Source organism: Pan troglodytes, chromosome 1, assembly GCF_028858775.2.
Source record: "Pan troglodytes isolate AG18354 chromosome 1, NHGRI_mPanTro3-v2.0_pri, whole genome shotgun sequence".
Taxonomy (NCBI): Eukaryota; Metazoa; Chordata; class Mammalia; order Primates; family Hominidae; genus Pan; species Pan troglodytes.
This window is the reverse complement of record NC_072398.2, coordinates 87,442,978-87,461,120: the sequence shown is the minus strand read 5'-3', so window position 1 is coordinate 87,461,120 and position 18,143 is coordinate 87,442,978. Positions and strand designations below refer to the sequence as shown.

The 18,143-nt window shown below is 46.6% G+C and overlaps 1 protein-coding gene across 4 annotated transcripts; it reads left to right on the top strand.

Moving 5' to 3' along the window:
* The first annotated feature begins 452 nt into the window (after positions 1–452).
* LOC748765 (low affinity immunoglobulin gamma Fc region receptor II-b) lies at positions 453–15,380 on the top strand. 4 transcript variants are annotated; one of them, XM_024349665.3, is made up of 8 exons: positions 453–686; positions 7,575–7,595; positions 8,717–8,971; positions 10,294–10,548; positions 11,277–11,390; positions 12,579–12,635; positions 14,652–14,689; positions 14,800–15,380. In XM_024349665.3, exons 1-8 carry the CDS (start codon positions 575–577, stop codon positions 14,875–14,877), a joined length of 930 nt encoding a protein of 309 aa, XP_024205433.1. In that variant the 5' UTR covers positions 453–574; the 3' UTR covers positions 14,878–15,380. The 4 variants fall into 4 exon arrangements, with proteins under 4 accessions (XP_024205433.1, XP_024205432.1, XP_024205442.1 ...); XM_024349664.3 differs by having other exon boundaries at positions 468–686; positions 8,714–8,971; XM_024349674.3 differs by lacking the exon at positions 12,579–12,635 and having other exon boundaries at positions 470–686.
* Positions 15,381–18,143: the final 2,763 nt, after the last annotated feature.

Below are 18,143 nucleotides of genomic sequence, written 5' to 3'. Positions count from 1 at the left end.
CCTGACATACCTCCTTGTCCTTGTTCCACAACTCAGCAGTGAGTCTGGGATTATGACAATAGAGAAAATTAAATGATGGTAGGTGGCCTGGAGTCCCCATGCTCAATTTCAAGAAGCGTCCAGATTCCAGGGCCTGGGTCTCCAAATGGAAGTAGAAGTACTAGAAGATTGCTGGTGCACGCTGTCCTCCATCACCCTTTCTCAGGAGGATAGAGACTGAAACAGGAGGTTCTGAGCTGAGTTTTGGTGACCATTTCCCTCTTTCTCCCAGAGGCCCAGGCCAGCTGTGGCCTCAGAGGAAGAAGAAGGGAGTTGTTTCCCTAGTTTCTAAAATTTCTGTGAATTTGAACATGGGCTACACCAGATTTATTCTGGGAAGCTCTGAATCTTCTAGGAGGGAAAGACTGAGAGGAAAGAGGGTGGAAAGGGAGGAGCCTGTGATAAAACAGAACATTTCTTTTTCACTTCCCCTTTCAGACTCCAGAATTTGTTTGCCCTCTAGGGTAGAATCCGCCAAGCTTTGAGAGAAGGCTGTGACTGCTGTGCTCTGGGCACCAGCTCGCTCCAGGGAGTGATGGGAATCCTGTCATTCTTACCTGTCCTTGCCACTGAGAGTGACTGGGCTGACTGCAAGTCCCCCCAGCCTTGGGGCCATATGCTTCTGTGGACAGCTGTGCTATTCCTGGGTGAGTCAGGGCCCCCAGGAGGGAGAGAGGAACGGGAACCTCAGTTGAGGATAACCCTGGGCAAGGATGAGGGGTGGCATGGGAAGCCCGTCAGGACACCCAGGGGAGGGAAGGCAGGCTGGTGAAGATGAAACCCTGATGACTCTGCTGGCTTTGGAAAGTCATCCAATGTGGCAGAGTTCAGGGTTTTTTCAGTGTCTTTCACCCAATCTTACTGAACACCCAGACTCTTGATGTTCTGTTGCTTTCCACATCAGAACCCGCTCTGAGAAACGTCTAGTAACCTATACTTGAATGATAAATGAATGGCCAGAGTGTTTGCCTTCTTTGAAATTTATGTTTCACAAAAGACCAAATCTTAGGCAGGAGGGCCAGTGCTGCCTTGGGTAAGGGGTAGGGAGGAAGTTGTAAGATGCATTTTTGGGAGGAGGTGGCAGTGGCCATTCTCTGTGCCCCTGAAACCACTTCGTGTAGCAGAAGCCTATTGTCTTCATGTGTAAGAATATTCCCCTAGGCAGAAGCATAGGGAGATCTGAGTTATCCAGGGAACAGGGGCTCTGAGAATACAAAAACCTGGGTAAGTCTGGAGTCATCTGTTGTGGGACCAGAGAAATCATGCATGCTGCTTTTTACCACACAGACCATGATGGGGAAGTACTGCATCTGATCAGCAAGAAAGCTAGGGTCTTAGGCCAAAATGGAGGGCTCTTTTCTAACCATGTTGTCAGCTGTTGGACAGGGGACGGCGACTGATTATGCTGAGTGGTTTGAAAAGCCTAGGGGAGGCCAAGTAGGGGAGACTTACTGCCAGGACTATCTCTCCAAGCTCAGTTCCTGGGGCTTCCACCCTCACATTCTAGAGGAAAGCATATTGCCACTCAGCCAAGCTGTGTGATGTGATTACTAGTGAAACGTGATCAGCTCTGGGGGCCCTCGGCTCTTGGCTGTCAATGCAGGATGATACTGGGCTACAGGAGAAAGAGGTAAGGAAGACAGAGTATTCCCCCCATGAATAGGATGGAATGGATTAAAGTAGAAGAGAAAGTAAAGTGAACTACCTCATTTGTCATGTGGGGAAGTTCAGGCCTAGAGAGGTGATGTGCTTCTCTACCACCTGGGCAAGACTCCTGGGAAAGATCTTTGGTATTTTCTCCCATTTGCCTTTTACTAAGTCATCAAAGATTTACCCCATTTTTTTCCATTCTTATTGGGGCTGCCACATTTAGGTCTTCATCACTTGATAAGTCAATTTTTATAGCACCCTCTGATAGGGTCTTGATTGCTCCTGTCTCCCCTCCCCTGCATCCATGCTGCCCACCAAGGCCACGGCATCTTCAGGTCCAGCTATGGCTGTGTCAGTGCATTTAATAAATGCCTTCCGTGCTGCTCCATTGCCCACTGCAAAAACTCTAATTCTGCCCTGCAAACTGTGTTCCCCATTGCACCCCACATGAATCTTCTACAGCCAGGCAGTATGTACACTGCACTTTCTGTTTTTACCACCTTTGCTCCTGCTGACTCTCCAAATTCTATGTGCAGGCACTGTTCTAGGACTTGGAGACTTATCAGTGAACATGACTGACAGCCTTCCTGACCGGAAATACGGGGTCAATGAACTTATTGTGAAGCAATAAGTACACCGGGTGGGAGCATATTTGGTATTTACTACTATTTATTAACTGTGGAATGGATACATAATTGGTGACTTCTCTCTCCTTTCCTCATCTTTTCCTTTTTTTTCTCTCCCTCTTCCTCTTCTTTTTTACTCTCTTTCCCACTACACCGTCCCCCTTGCCAATCCTACATACTCAGGTTTTTAGCTACCACTTCTATGTCAATAACTCCTAAACCTATTTCTCTTGCTTGCTTCTGTCAAGTATAATTTTATATTTCCACTGCTGGTTGGACACCTCTAAAATGATTCTCCAGCTCAAAAACAAAGCATATTCAAAATCCAACTTATCATCTCCTCCTTACAAATGTTCTCTTCCTCCTAACATTTGTATTTGTGTAAGCGCAGCCACCCTTTTCCTAGTTATCCAACTTAAATCACCCCCCCAGTCTATTAAATGCCAACTTCTCTCTGCCACTTAAATTTCTTCTGCATCTGTTTCCTCTTCTTCACCTCCTATTGTCAGTACAACTTTGGGCTCTCTTATCTCCCACCTAGATTCAACCAGTGAATGATTTCCAGAGCAATGGCACATCAAATTAATATGGCTACTGCTCTCTTTGAATTTATATTCTACTGAGGGATATAAACGGTAAGTAAACAAACAAGAAGGCATAAGTACAAATGGAAAAGGGCTATGAAGATGTAAACAGGGTATTGTGATAAGATTAGTTGTGGGGAAGAGAAGAGAGCAGCCTACTTTAAACAGGATGTTATGTAAAGAGTTTTCTGAGGGGGTGACATTTAAGCTGAGACTTTCAACATGGTAAGGATTCAGCCATTTGGTGATCAAGAACGCATTTCAGGGTAGAGGGATTGGCATACAGAAAATCCCCAAATTTGAAGAATGCCAGGAAGGCCAGTGTTAATGAAGCTCAATGAGTAGGTGAAAAGGGATCTGAGCTGAGGCTGGAGAAGGAAGCACGGACCCAATTTGATAGGGCTTGCAGGCCATTTCCATTTTATTTTAAGACCAAAGAAAGGCAACTGAAGGCTTGTAAGTTGGGGAGTGATATCATCTGATTTCGTTTTTTTTTTTTTTTTTAAGGAACTAGCTTCTTTATGGAAAATGGATTGTAGGGTGACCATAAGAAGTGAGGGGACAAATTAAGATATGGGAAAAAGCTGATGGTGACTTAAACTGAGTAGTGTCTATAAAGGGGGTGAAGAGAAGTTAGTGGGTTCAAGATCTAAGTTGGAAGCAGGATCAACAAGACTTCCTGGTGTGGAAGGGGCTGGATTTTGGGAGACAGAGAGGTTAAAAGATGGCTTGCAGGTTTCTGGCCTATGTAGCTGGGTGGATAACGAAGATACATATTGACATGGGGAAGACGGAGAGAAACAGAATGTGTCCACTTGCTATGACAACATGAAGCCATTGGTGATTTTGACAAGAAAAGTTTTAGTGGACTGCTGAGGGCCGAGTCCAAATTGCAGAGAATTAGACAGTGAATGAGAGGAGAAGAAATGAGGACAGCCTATGTAAGAAAAACAATGGAGAAATTTAGTTTTGAAAGGGATGAGACAGGCCAGGCACAGTGGCTCATGCCTGTAATCCCAACACTTGGAGAGGCCGAGGTGGGTGGATCACTTAAGGTCAGGAGTTCAAGACCAGCTTGGCCAACATGGTGAAACACCATCTCTACTAAAAATACAAAAATTAGCCGAGCATGGTGGTAATACAAAAGTTAGCCGGGCGTGGTGGTGCATGCCTGTAATCCCAGCTGCTTGGGAAGCTGAGGCAGGAGAATTGCTTGAATCTGGGAGGCGGAGGTCGTAGTGCACTGAGATGGTGCCGCTGCACTCCAGCCTGGGTGAAGCAAACAACAACAACAACAAAAACCGAGAGAAATGGGGCTGTAGCTGGAATTATATGTGGTGTCAAGGAAAAGTTTTTTTTTTTGTTTTTTTTTTTTAATGGAAGATGCTGAAATAAATTTACCATTGATGGGAAGATCCAGCTAAGAGAGAAACTGGTGATGCAGAAAAGAAAGTGAATAACAGAAAGGGAAACCTTTGAGAGGATTAAAGGGAATGGGATCCAGAGTACTTGCTTTGAGACTGACCATAGACAGGAGGAGAGATGCTTTCTCCAGTGAAATGCAAGGAAGGAGAAGTCAGGTAGAGATGCAGAAAAGACTGGTAGATTTAGTCGGGGGACGATGTGAGATCTTCTGTGTAACCTCTTTTGTTTTCTCTGTGAAATATGAGGAAAGGCATCAGCTAAAAATGAGAGAGGACTGGAGGCAGAGGGTGGGACGAGAAAGCTTGGGGAATGAGGAAAAGATGAGTGTCACTACTCAGAGTAGCAGAGCAAATTTCTTGGAAAAAAGTGCCACAATGGCAGTTCAGTGTCCTTTTGAATGCGGTGATCGGACATTTACTGCGTCAACAGTTTGCCTTCTTGTGTGGTAATTTCAATAACACGCAGCTGAGCAAGTAAAGGCATGGGGAATACAGGTGCATTTGGTAGAGATAGAGAAAGGCAACGAAGTTAAGGGATTTGCAAGGAGGTAATTATAATGATGCCTCATTGAATTCAAGCTAGATGGGGGAGGGTGGGAGGTAAAGGCAAACATGTGCTCAAGGACAGCCAGTGGTAAGATGGATGCTTTGGGGTTCTTGATAAGGTCAAAGATTATTCTGGTGGCTGTACTTGAGCAGAGAAAGTTCATCTCCAAAGAAAGAAAGTTTACTGATGCTGAGCAGTTCAAGGAATGAAGAGGCCAGTTGTTTGATGGGTTATCCACATATTCTGGATCACTACAGTCATCTCTTTTTTTTTTTCTTTTTCTTTTTCTCTGACCTCATTCTTCCATCACAATTAGTTTCTTTCTTAATTAAGCTCTTTGGCATTTGCCCTGTTCCAATCTATTTGACACTGCACTTTCAGCCCCAATTTGAAAATTCTAAGTGACTTCCCACTGTATACTGAACCAAGGAGTGAACTTATTAAAAAAAATTAAATTTATTTGAAATTCACCATGTGTCATGTAGCACACTAAATGCCTTCTCTGGATTATCTCATTTAATCCTAACAACCACCCTATGAGGTAGATACTGCTGTCATTATCTTCATTTACAAGCAAGGAAACTGAAGCAGAGAAAAGTTAAGTAATTTGTGAAAGGGCACTTAGCAGTAGCGGAGTCAGCATTTAAACTCAGTATGTGCTTTCCCCCACTGCCACACCACCTGGTACTAGGAGCCCTCCAGAGTATGACTTCTACCTTGCTTTCCTGCTTTGTCCCTCATTATTGGAAGTGCTTGAGGAGAGACCAGAAATCAAGTAGAAGTTGGGCTGCAACTTGCTGGGAATGTTGCCAAGTACTTGCTGCTCCTTCCTGTGGAATACCTTTTCCCTCTCAGCCAAAATCCTATCAGTTCTGGAAGGTCCTTGATGAACCTGAAAGGTCCCATCTTCTCCGTGGGATTCCCCTCCTTATGAACCCCAAACCCTCCCAAACACAGAGCCCTGGGATCTTTTCTTTCTCTGAACCTCCATAGCATTTTATCCAAATTCCTCTAATGTCATCTCTTTTACATCAGATTATACATGTGCTTATCTCCACCATTAGATTCTTGTCTTCAGTGGAAGTAGGGACTTAACATTCTTTTCCCTTAGGTGAACTCAGCATGCATTGCAGGGCAGTAGGAAGCTAATGCAGGTTTGTTGATTAATTTTGGATGCAAAGGAAGGAAGTGATTGGTCCAAATATATATTTCGAGATATTGGAGCATCGGGACCAGAATCCAGTTCTGTAAACTTTGAGGCCAACACTTTCTCCACATTGCCCCCTTTTTACCTCTTGGTTCTGATTCCATTTCCTTCCGTACTTTTGTCCCTGAAAATATACATGCACTTGGAAGCTTCTTGACTTTCTCTCAGCCCAGATGCAAGAGAAAACCTTCACCCATGGACAGATGGACACACACACACACATACACACACACACACACACACACACACAGAGCTCTGATTCACCTAAGGACCCAGCTTTGCTTCTTTACCCAATAACAGCACCCACAAATCTTTATCCACCCTAGCCCACACTTTGCCTCCACTATGGAAGCTCTTTTCTTAACCCAGTGGCATCTCCCTACCCCTGCATGAAGTCACAGATCTAGTGCCCTTTTGCAGTCTCTTCCTCCTTTTATCAGATATTTCTAATAGCAAAAATCTGGAAGACCTAAATGCCAAGCAAAAGAGTTGTTAAATAAATCACAGGACAGCCAAATAGTAGGATATAGTGTAGCCATTTAAAATGACAACATGGGCGGGAAACGGTGGCTCGCACCTGTAATCCCAGAATTTTGGGAGGCTGAGGTGGGTAGATCACTTGAGGTCAGGAGTTCCAGACCAGCCTGGCCAACATGGTGAAACCCCTTGTCTACTAAAAATACAAAACTTAGCTGGGTGTGGTGGCGCGGGCCTGTAATCCCAGCTCTTGGGAGGCTGAGGCAGGTGAATCACTTGAACCTGGGAGGCGGAGGTTGCAGTGAGCCAAGATCGCGTTATTGCACTCCAGCCTGGGTGACAGAGTGAGACCCTGTCCCCCCACAAAATGAAATAAAATAAAATAAAATAAAATGACAACATAGAAACAGATTCATCTTCTAGAACTTGCATTGCTCAGTGAAAAATCAGGTTAAAGAACAGTTTTTAGAGTATATCCTCATTACACTTATGTATGTCTGTATGTGAACAGCGTGTGTGTGTGTGTGATCACAGAAAAAAATCCAACAGGATGTATGCCAAGGTGATAATATTTTGCTCCTGCGTATTTTCTATTTTTCTGTAGTGATCATGGATTACCTGTGCAATTTCTACCCCCTCCCAACAAAAGAGCGAATCTTGCTCTCAGGATAAACTCTGGCAAAATTATTTATACTGATGTATAAATCATATGTAAAGCCCAACAGAGACCTCTTTCCAGAGGCATATTTATTTTAATCAGTCAAGAGGGGTCAGCCAAAGGAAAATGCCACAAAACAGGTGGAAGAGGGTGTTATATAATTTTATTTCATTTTTGTATGTTACTGGGAGTTCTCAGTCCTTTTAAAAGTGCAGCTCATCCAGCCAGTCCCAGGGGATATGGCCATGAGGGCTGTGCTGAAGGTGAAGGGCGCTCTGGGCCTGGGCAGTCTCTGGGCCAAAGTGGGCAGGTGTCAGTTCAGACAGTCCACTGTGGGCTGATCTTTGCTTTCTGTCTTACAGCTCCTGTTGCTGGGACACCTGGTAAGTACTCCACCCACAGCCTTTCCTTCCCTCGGGTCCCCTTTTCCTCTCCTCCCAGTGCCCTGTCTGGAGGTGCTCTAAATGCGCCAGCACCTGAGCCCAGTACCAAGTCAGGGCCAGGAAAGGGTAATTGCTCCCGAAAGATCCCCTGCTCTCTCTTCCACTCTCCTCCTTCCTTTTCCTCCTTCCACGGAGGCAAGTGGTAGGCAGCCACGGTGTTCAAATGGGGGAGCTGTCACAGAAAATGAGAACTCTGATCTCTCTCTCAACTGCCTTCCGCTGTCCAAATAAAACCAAGGGCTTCCTCTCTCCAAATAAAATTCAGGCACATGCAAAATCACATGGCCTGCATATGTTGTCCCCCTGTGTTGCTAAATCCTTGACTGTGCATGTTTCTGAGAGCTCCAAGGCCTGTTCCCTGACAGAGTGGTCTCTGCATACCTCTGGCTACACTTTGCCGGGCACTTCTGTGTTTGTGCCACTCAGCCTCCACCGCTCCAGGACTGGCCCTCCGGCTTTTCTCCCTCTCTTTATCCTTCTGAGGCCAGAGAGGCTCGTCTATGCTTGGGTGTGAGGACGGGCCATCTTGACCTCGTTTTTAAAGTATACAGAATGACATTAGGTCAGAACGGAAACCTGATATCCAACTCCCATGCCTGCCATCTCCACCAGAGCCCCCACTTATCTTCAGCCAGCCCCAGGGGAAATTTATCCACTAGTGTCCAAATGCCTTTGTTTATCGGGGAGAAAAGTTAGTCTCAAAAGAGTATGTATGTATGGGGTGTCTGTGTGTCTGTGGTGGTGGGGAGAGGTTGGTGGGGAGAGAGAGAAGGAACTGTTGAAGATATCTCTGGTAAAGTATATGTATTTCTAGGGTGTTTCTCTTGCCTGCTCGCTCCTTCTTCCCTGTTGCCCTGTCTGAGTCCTGGGCTCCCTGGGGCCCTTGTGGTGGGATGTATGAGCAAAAGCAACTGCCTTCAGTTGCAGAACCATTCTGGGCCTGGCTCAGCTTTTGGTGCCCCTAGTAGGCCTACAGGTGCTTTTTTATCTGAGATTCAGGGCCTCTCAGGCTCTTGGGCTTCCTCTTCCTCACGCTACCTCCTCTCTCTGCCCCTCAGCAGCTCCCCCAAAGGCTGTGCTGAAACTCGAGCCCCAGTGGATCAACGTGCTCCAGGAGGACTCTGTGACTCTGACATGCCGGGGGACTCACAGCCCTGAGAGCGACTCCATTCAGTGGTTCCACAATGGGAATCTCATCCCCACCCACACGCAGCCCAGCTACAGGTTCAAGGCCAACAACAATGACAGCGGGGAGTACACGTGCCAGACTGGCCAGACCAGCCTCAGCGACCCTGTGCATCTGACTGTGCTTTCCGGTCAGTGGAGGAAGGCCCCAGGGTGGACCTGGGAGGGCCAGGACAGATGAAATCTGCTTTCAGGCAGAGGTTTGCAGGAAAGGGGGGTGGCCTGCTTACTGGGAAGTATCGCTGTGAGTTGCCTCAGCACATATCAGTGGTTGTTTTTGCCTCAGTTCTGATTGAACAGAAGGTTACAACGCCAAAAACAGGCAGCCAAGTGTGAGAGAAGCAGAAGGAAATCCCTACTGCATAAAACCCATTTCCATTTTAATGGCAGAATTGAAAAGCACAGACCACAACTGAATCCTAGCCCTGGAAATGACTCACTATACAACATGATGAATTCATTTAACCCTTGAGTTTCCATTTCTTCACCTGCTCCGTGGGGCACTAAGGCCTCCCTCAGAGGCTTCTGGTGAGAATCAGTGTTTCCCTGCCCCCATCCCGCCCTCCATGCCCCTTCTCCACATTCTCACTGTGCTAGGTGCTCTTCTCTGTCTCTCTCTTCCACCAGCCTGTGGGAAACCTGAGATGAAAGTCGTGTCTTACCCATCTTTGTATTTCCAGCATCTGAAACTGGGCAGAGCTTAATAAATATTTTGCTGGAGAGGTTGATGATCTTACAAAGCTCCCATTGAAAGGTGGCTCTCTGTAAAGCAAAGTTACAATGAGACTGTGATGAACATTGTCCTTGTGGCTTTTCACTTAGTCCCCTCCCTTCACCTGAAGAGCAAATTTTCCTCAAAAGTACACAGCAAACGAATGACCCACTGGTGAAACTGCTGCCTTTAGACCCTGCTGGAAAGAAGCTCCACATTTATTAACATTCCCAAAGTAAATTTACCAAGTAGCCTTCATCAGGTAACATTTGTTGCACATTCATGACTTTACTACTGTCCACAAAGGCATATGTCCTTATCATATGCAGACTCCTCGGTCACACTGGATTCTTCCTTCCCTCCTCGACATGGAAGAGATGGCATCTTAGGGTCTCTTGTGTTCTTCCTGCAGAGGCCTGTCGGGCAGGAAAAGGCTGCAGCTGCCTTCCTGGGAGAAGGAGGAGATGAGTGTATCCTGAACACCTATTATGTGCTAGGGGCTATTGTAGATACATGACACTATCATGCCCATTTTCACGAATGAGGAAACTGAGGCTCAGAAGACTTAAATTATTTGCCCAAGAGTTCATAAATGACAGAGCCAGCATTAGAGTCCAGGACTGTCTGATTTCAGACCTAAGCTGTTCCCTCTGCACATCGTGTCCCACCAGTAAGGAAGATCTGGGTCTCAGAGCTGAGCCAAGGCCTCCCGGGTCCTCTGTGGTTTTTTGTGTCTTTCAGAGTGGCTGGTGCTCCAGACCCCTCACCTGGAGTTCCAGGAGGGAGAAACCATCGTGCTGAGGTGCCACAGCTGGAAGGACAAGCCTCTGGTCAAGGTCACATTCTTCCAGAATGGAAAATCCAAGAAATTTTCCCGTTCGGATCCCAACTTCTCCATCCCACAAGCAAACCACAGTCACAGTGGTGATTACCACTGCACAGGAAACATAGGCTACACGCTGTACTCATCCAAGCCTGTGACCATCACTGTCCAAGGTATGCGGAGTCTGCCAAGATGTAAGGAGGGGAGAAGAGGGGATGGACAAGGGCTGAGGTCACATGGGCCTACATGGAGGTCTGAGAAAGGCCACAGTGCAAAATTGGGCACTGGAGCAAAGAGGAGTGGTGTGGAGGCCTGGCTAAGTATTGACCAATGAGCAGGAGTAGGGGCCAGAGCTTGGAGCCCTCAGGTGATAGGTGGCCAGGCTGTTGTTCCACTTTGAAATGCAGGCCCCAGACTAAGGATGGCAGCGAAGCAGAGCTCCCTCGTTGGTGCAGAGGTTCCCTAAGCTCCTGGGCATTCCTAAGAACTGAGGTTTGCCTTTATTCTTCTCATGGCTCATGTTATAGCCATTCACTCCAGAAAGCCTGGCACGTCATGGACTGTTCAAGGCTGTGCTCCATAGAGTAATGATGCCTCCAGCTATGGGAGGCTTTGGGCCCACCCTTCCCACTGCCCCTGAGGGCTAAGGGGAGCCCTTCCCTCTGCTCCTGCCTGCTCACCAATGTGCCTTTATTAGTTTGGTGGAGAAACCTCGGTAGGCAGGAGGCATAAGTCCAGCCACAGAAACCCTGGCAGATGAGGCTGGGGATGTAGTGAGTGCTGCAGAAGTGAGTGACTCAGACACAGAAGAGCTTCGGGTGACAAACACTAGGACATAGCATTGGATGGGGTGAGGTGGGACACGGAGAGTACTGCTTGTCCTGATGTCTGTCTTCCCTAGCGCCCAGCTCTTCACCGATGGGGATCATTGTGGCTGTGGTCACTGGGATTGCTGTAGCGGCCATTGTTGCTGCTGTAGTGGCCTTGATCTACTGCAGGAAAAAGCGGATTTCAGGTTTGTAGCTCCTCCCGGTCCCTTTTGTTATCAGTTTCCACTTGGCCCAGGCCCTAACCCCAGACATTGCCAGAATCCCTCTCTTTGAGCTAGATACACATTCAGATCTAGGCCCGTATTGTATTATAGTCATTCATTCGTTTATTAGATCATTCATTTGACAAGACTTGAACAAACTAGCTTATGTGTCAGCCAATGCGTGAGACGTGGTGGGTGATGCCAAGATGAAGTCCAGTCCCTGCCCTTGGGGAGTTCTCAGCATTGTGAGGAAGACAGGGTCATTATAATAAGATGGGATAAGAGCAATGATAGGGACATGAAAAGCCTAGGATAGATGTACAGAGGAGGCTCCATAGCCCAACAAGTGCTGAGGCAGTTGGAGAAGTTCTTGGGGAGAGCAGTGTAGTGTAGTGATGGAGTGCACATAGTGGGGCCAGACTGCCTGGGTTCAAATCTAGTTCTACAGCATACCAACTGTATGACCCAAGTGAGTCACTCCACCTCTCTGTGCCTCAGCTGTCTCAAGTGGAAAATGGGGACACTAATAGGACTTACCTCACAGGGTTGCCATGGGGATGAAAGAGGCTGATGCTCTTACACAGTGCCTGGTAGGCAGGAACAGCACACAAACAGGGCTGTTGCCATTCTGGAGGAGGTGGTGTGTGAGGGCAGCGCTTAGCTAGGGAAGGAGGACTCCCCAGGCACTGGGCCAAGGCAGGGATTGAAGCTGGGTGGGGCTCATATGGGTGTCGAAGGGGGAGTAGAGAGGGTACTGCAAGCCACCAAGAAAGAAATAATCCCACTAACACCTCACAAAGCACTTTTCAATTGGTTCATAGCCAACACCTCAGTTACTGATGATAAGTAAATACAGAGAAACAGAGAGAGAGAGACAGACTGAGACACAGGGGTGTTTTTAAAAGGCAGAGAAAGCCTCAGACAGATGCCATGGAGTGGCCTTTCTGACACTCCTGGGCATCCCCACGGGTGAGCTGAATTCTGCCTCTGGACCAGCCCTTTTCCAGGCGGGAGCAGCCTCTGAGCAGGGGAGCTGGGGGTGGGAGGACAGGAAACATCTGCCAGAGGGAAGGCCTGAGCTGGTCCCATCCAACCCTGGCCCTGGTCCTTGGTCCTGAGGACTCAGGCCCCACTGCCTAATCCTACTAACCTCCTGTGTGCCCCTCCCAGCTCTCCCAGGATACCCTGAGTGCAGGGAAATGGGAGAGACCCTCCCCAAGAAACCAGGTGAGTACAGGTTGTCTCAGGGATTCAGTGATGGCTCACCAGGGGCGCCGGCTGGACTGGAGCCAGGGAGAAGGGGCTTGTGCAAGTTCAGCTGGGAGCCAGGGAGGGAGCAGCAATGGGAGGATGGCTGGGGCTCAAATCGCTTGGTCAGCTCTGAGTCTAACTCCTGGGCCTAAAGATGACCTCTCTGGAGATGAGAAGAGAAACACCAGTCCCAGATACAGAGGAGAGGGCTGTGTCTGAATTTCTGGTACCAGGAATCTGGTGATATTTCCAGAGCAAGAAATCAGAGATACTTTGGTCTTTCTGTGGAGCTTTGGCAGAGCTGGCAAAGGATAGGGCTAGGGGCTGTAAGACTGAGGCCAATCGGATGTGGGAGGCAGGAGTCTAAGGGGAAAGGAGGAGGAGGCCTGGAAACCCCTCGATTTGCTGAGGAATCTGCCTCTGTGGAGGGATGGGGTGGAGTGGCCAGGCTCAGCTGTCTGTGGAACACTAAGAGGAGGTTTGGGCTTGAGAAAATTCTGGGGGACTAGGGGCACTAGTGGGCTCTACTCTGTGGGCAAAACTCGGTTCTGATGCCCATGCACTCAAGGTTGACTGCATTTTGGCCTGGTTCTGCCCCCATCACACAGTGGAGCCTTGAGCAAGTCAGTCTCCCTGATGGGGTTCAGTCTCCTCACTGAGGAAATGAGTGGGTGGCCAGGGTGACCTCTCAGTCCTTCTAGATTTGACATTCCGAGAGCCAGGGGCCACCCAAGCCCTGGCCCAGGTGGGAGTGTGTAAAGGAACTTCCAGGAGGATGCCAGGCAACTTCCAGACTGTAGTTAAAGTCAGAGCACAAAGGAAACCAGTGCTTTCTCTGGGGGCTTCCATGACAGTAAGAACAGGCAGAAAAAAGAGGCTGTCAAAGACCCCACCTCAGATGGCTGGAGTATGATTCAGAGCAGAGCCAACAGATTTAAGAGCTTGAGCAAAATATCACTTGTTTCAGCTGTGCTTGCAGCAAGGTCGCATGTCTGCTGGCCAGGCCCAGTGGTGATAGGGGCCTGTGTTCACACCAGGGCCAAAACAGATCTGGAAAAAACAAAGTCCAAGCAACTGGATTATCCATCTTGTTGTGTGGTTCTGTCTGCACTGGCATAAGCACATTTCACAAGGCACTTTTGCAGCCAGGCATTGGGGCTGCATAAATGGTTTTTAAAAAATCCTTTCCCAAAAGGCAAAGCTGGGTTGCTGGGATTCTTGGGAAATGTATTAGAATGGGAATTCAGAATGTGGTTTACTGCAGAGTTTACAGCATGGCAATAAAGGCTCTCTGTGTTCAGGGGGTGAGAGAAGAGACTAGATGCATTGTCTCAGATGTCTCCTGACTTCCTGAGAAATGCCACTTTGCAGATACTGTGGCTGCTTTTCACACTGGCTAAGTCAGTTCATGGCAAAATATGAGGGAATTCAGTGTGTTTCAGACACTAACCAAAGTCCATCCTTCCTTTCTCCTTCCGTCCCTCCCTTCCTCCCTTTCTCACTCACTCTCTCTTTCTTTTTAATGCCATGGAGTACCATATTTTTCAAAGTTCCAACAAAGATGCACTACATTTAGACAATGTGGAAATGGCCCTCAGCCTTCTCTCCCTGAAATCTGTGGCCAGCAAAAATCTGGACTTTACTTCACTCTGATGCTGAACACCCCCCTCCCCCACCTCTTCCCCAATATCTCAGATCCCAAGCCTTCCTGGTTTGCTTCTAGGAAAGCTCAGCAATTCCCTGAAAAGAATGCAGCTCAAGTGACTGCTCCACTTTTTCACCTTGGCCTGTGGGGAAGGCTGTGGCTGGGCTACCCTATGCATCGATCAATGAGGTCATATTTACCCAGTGCTTGGCCTAGAGGCCCAAGACAGGGTCAGCAGTGCTTGCTTTGGCTCTAGTTTGGGCGTTGGTTTTGCAGCCTCAGCATCAGCACAGGCAGGCCCTCTTCTCTAGCAGTGCTCTGGCTGATATTTCTTCTTTTTCCCACAGCCAATCCCACTAATCCTGACGAGGCTGACAAAGTTGGGGTGAGTGATCCCAGCCATCTCCCCCTCCCTTCTCCCCTGTTGCCTTTTCTGTTGCCTTCTTTCCTAGGCCCTCTCTGTGGATCCTTACTGCTGGTTTCTGCCTTCTCTAGGCTGAGAACACAATCACCTATTCACTTCTCATGCACCCGGATGCTCTGGAAGAGCCTGATGACCAGAACCGTATTTAGTCTCCATTGTCTTGCATTGGGATTTGAGAAGAAAATCAGAGAGGGAAGATCTGGTTATTTCCTGGCCTAAATTCCCGTTGGGGAGGACAGGGAGATGCTGCAGTTCCAAAAGAGAAGGTTTCTTCCAGAGTCATCTACCTGAGTCCTGAAGCTCCCTGTCCTGAAAGCCACAGACAATATGGTCCCAAATGACCTACTGCACCTTCCGTGCTTCAGCTCTTCTTGACATCAAGGCTCTTCCGTTCCACATCCACACAGCCAATCCAATTAATCAAACCACTGTTATTAATAGATCATAGCAACTTGGGAAATGCTTATGTTACAGGTTACATGAGAACAATCATGTAAATCTATATGATTTCAGAAATGTTAAAATAGACTAACCTCTACCAGCACATTAAAAGTGATTGTTTCTGGGTGATAAAATTATTGATGATTTTTATTTTCTTTATTTTTCTATAAAGATCATATATTACTTTTATAATAAAACATTATAAAAACAACATTCTGTTTACCTTTTCAAGGCTGTATTGGTGGGAGTGTAGATTGAACTGCCTGGGGTCTGTTTCTCTTCAGTGATGAGACTCTTAGGAAGGCAGGAATGGATAGGATAGGGGGAGGAGAGGAGAGATGGGGATTTAGAATATAGAGTGAGTGCCCCTTTTCTTAAAACTGAATACAGTCATGCACCACATAATGATGTTCAGTTCAACAACAGACTGCATATATGATGGTGGTCCCATAAAATTATAATACCATATTTCTATTGTACCTTTTCTATTCCTATGTTTAGATATATGAGTACTTACCATTGTGTTACAATTGCCTAAAGTATTCAGTACAGTAGCATGCTGTACAGGTTTGTAGCCTAGGGGCAATAGGCTATACGCTACAGCCTAGGTGTGTAGTAGGCCACACCATTTAGGTTTGTATAAGTACCTGCTATGATGTTCACACAACAAAATAGCCTGCATTTCTCAAAATGTATCCCCATATTTCAACAATGCATGACTGTACTCTTCTGCCAATGACCTTGTATTCTTGTTTCCATGTCTTCTTCTCTTTCCTCCTATGGCAAATAAAACACTGTTTTGCAACACAAGTTCACGGGAAGTCAAACTTCAGATGAGCCCTGAGTGGAGATTGCTGACATGTCCTGCTCTGCTATTCTCCCAATGTAGTTACCAGAAGGATGTGACCTTCTCAGAGAAGTCATCCCAGGCAGATTAGAAACATGACTGGCAGTCTCCTTGAGGGTTTGGTGAGTGCCCTTGGAGAGGCTTCATTTTCCTGGGACTCTACGCAGTAACATTGTGCAACATTTGTTGCACTTTTTATGGTAGGATAAAAAGTATTCACTTTTTATGGTCCCACAGTCAGATTTCATGCACACTTATTGTTTTAGTAAAAAGGGATAATAATTAAAATTACTGCGTTATTAAGGGCTTACTTTTTGCCATATAGTTTGTGCCAAACTATATGCTTTAGAATTTAGAGAATTTACGATTAGCCTTTTATATTTCCTCTTTTGTGAGTTTCCTGTGTATTTATTCTTTGCCCATTTTTGTAGATACAATGTATGTCCCTTTATTTATAAATTGCATAGTAGTAACTTATTTCCTTTTATTTATATGTAAATTATTTCACTACACTAATAATGTATTCTTTTTATAAAATTAAGATACAGATAGGGAAAACAAAAAAATTAGATCGCCCATAAATCCATAAACCAGAAATAATTAATGCTAACATTTAAGGATATCAACCCACATTCCTGTCTGTGGCAGTGTGTATTTGTGTTTTAAAAATTGGATCTAATCCCAGCTACTCGAGAGGCTGAGACAGGAGAATCGCTTGAACCTGGGAAGCAGAGGTTGCAGCGAGCTGAGATCGCACCATTGCACTTTAGCCTGGGCAACAAGAGTGAAACTCTGTCTCAAAAAAAAAAAAAAAAATTGGATCATATCATATATTTTACATGTTAATAAATACACTCAGGCAAAAATGTATGCTCATTGTAAGCATGTAAGCCCAAATAATACAGAAAGATAAGGAGTAAAAAGTAGAAGTTCCATTTTGTCATCAGTTCCCTCTATCCTCTTCCCTTTTCTTTTTTTCTTTCTTTCTTTTTTTTTTTTTTTTTAAGAGATAGGGTTGTAGTCCAGGCTGGAGTGCAGTGGCAGGATCACAGCTCATTGCAGCCTCAAACTCCTGGGCTCAAGTGATCTTCCCACCTCAGCCTTTCTAGTAGCTGGGACTACCGCACCTGGCTAATTTTTAATAATTTTTTGGCCGGGCATGGTGGCTCACGCCTGTAATCCCAGCACTTTGGGAGGCCGAGGCGGGCGGATCATGATGTCGGGAGATCGAGACCATCCTGGCTAACACAGTGAAACCCCGTCTCTACTAAAAAAAATACAAAAAAAAAAAAAAAAATTAGCTGGACTTGGTGGCGGGTGCCTGTATCCCAGCTACTCGGGAGGCTGAGGCAGGAGAAGGCGTGAACCAGGGAGGCAGAGCTTGTAGTGAGCCAAGATTGCGCCACTGCACTCCAGTCTGGGCGACAGAGACTCCATCTCAAAAAAAAAAAAAAAAAAAGAACTTTTTGGCTGGGCGCGGTGGCTCATGCCTGTAATCCCAGCACTTTGGGAGGCAAAGGTGGGTGGATCACCTGAGGTCAGGAGTTCAAGACCAGCCTGGCCAAAATGGCGAAACTCCATCTCTACTGAAAATACAAAAATTAGCCGGGTGTGGTGGCTCATGACTGTTTAGTCCCAGCTACTTGGGAAGCTAAGGCAAGAGAATTGCTTGAACCTGGGAGGCGAAGGTTGCAGTGAGCCGAGATCATGCCATTGCACTCCAGCCTGGGGAACAGAGAGAGACTCGGTCTCAAAAAAAAAAAAAAAAAAAGTTTGTAGAGACGGGGTTTTGCTGTGTTGTCTAGGCTGATCTCAAACTGTGAGCCTCAGGCGATCCTCCCCACTTAGCCTCCCAAAGTGGTGGGATTATAGGTGTGAGCCACGGTGCCTGGCCCTGACATGCTACCTAAAGTCTGAAACTTGACTCCTGATCCCCAGGGTCAGTTTCTTTACTGATAGTTTTTCAATAAGCCATTTAGATAGTTGGCATGATTACATAGCCAGAGGGGGCATAAAAATCCCTCTAGGAACCTCTGCTTTGAGCTCTCCCATAGCCAAGATTCCTTGCATGGATCTCGGTGGTTTAATCCAGACAAAAAGCGCAAATAAGGTACAGTAACTATAAGG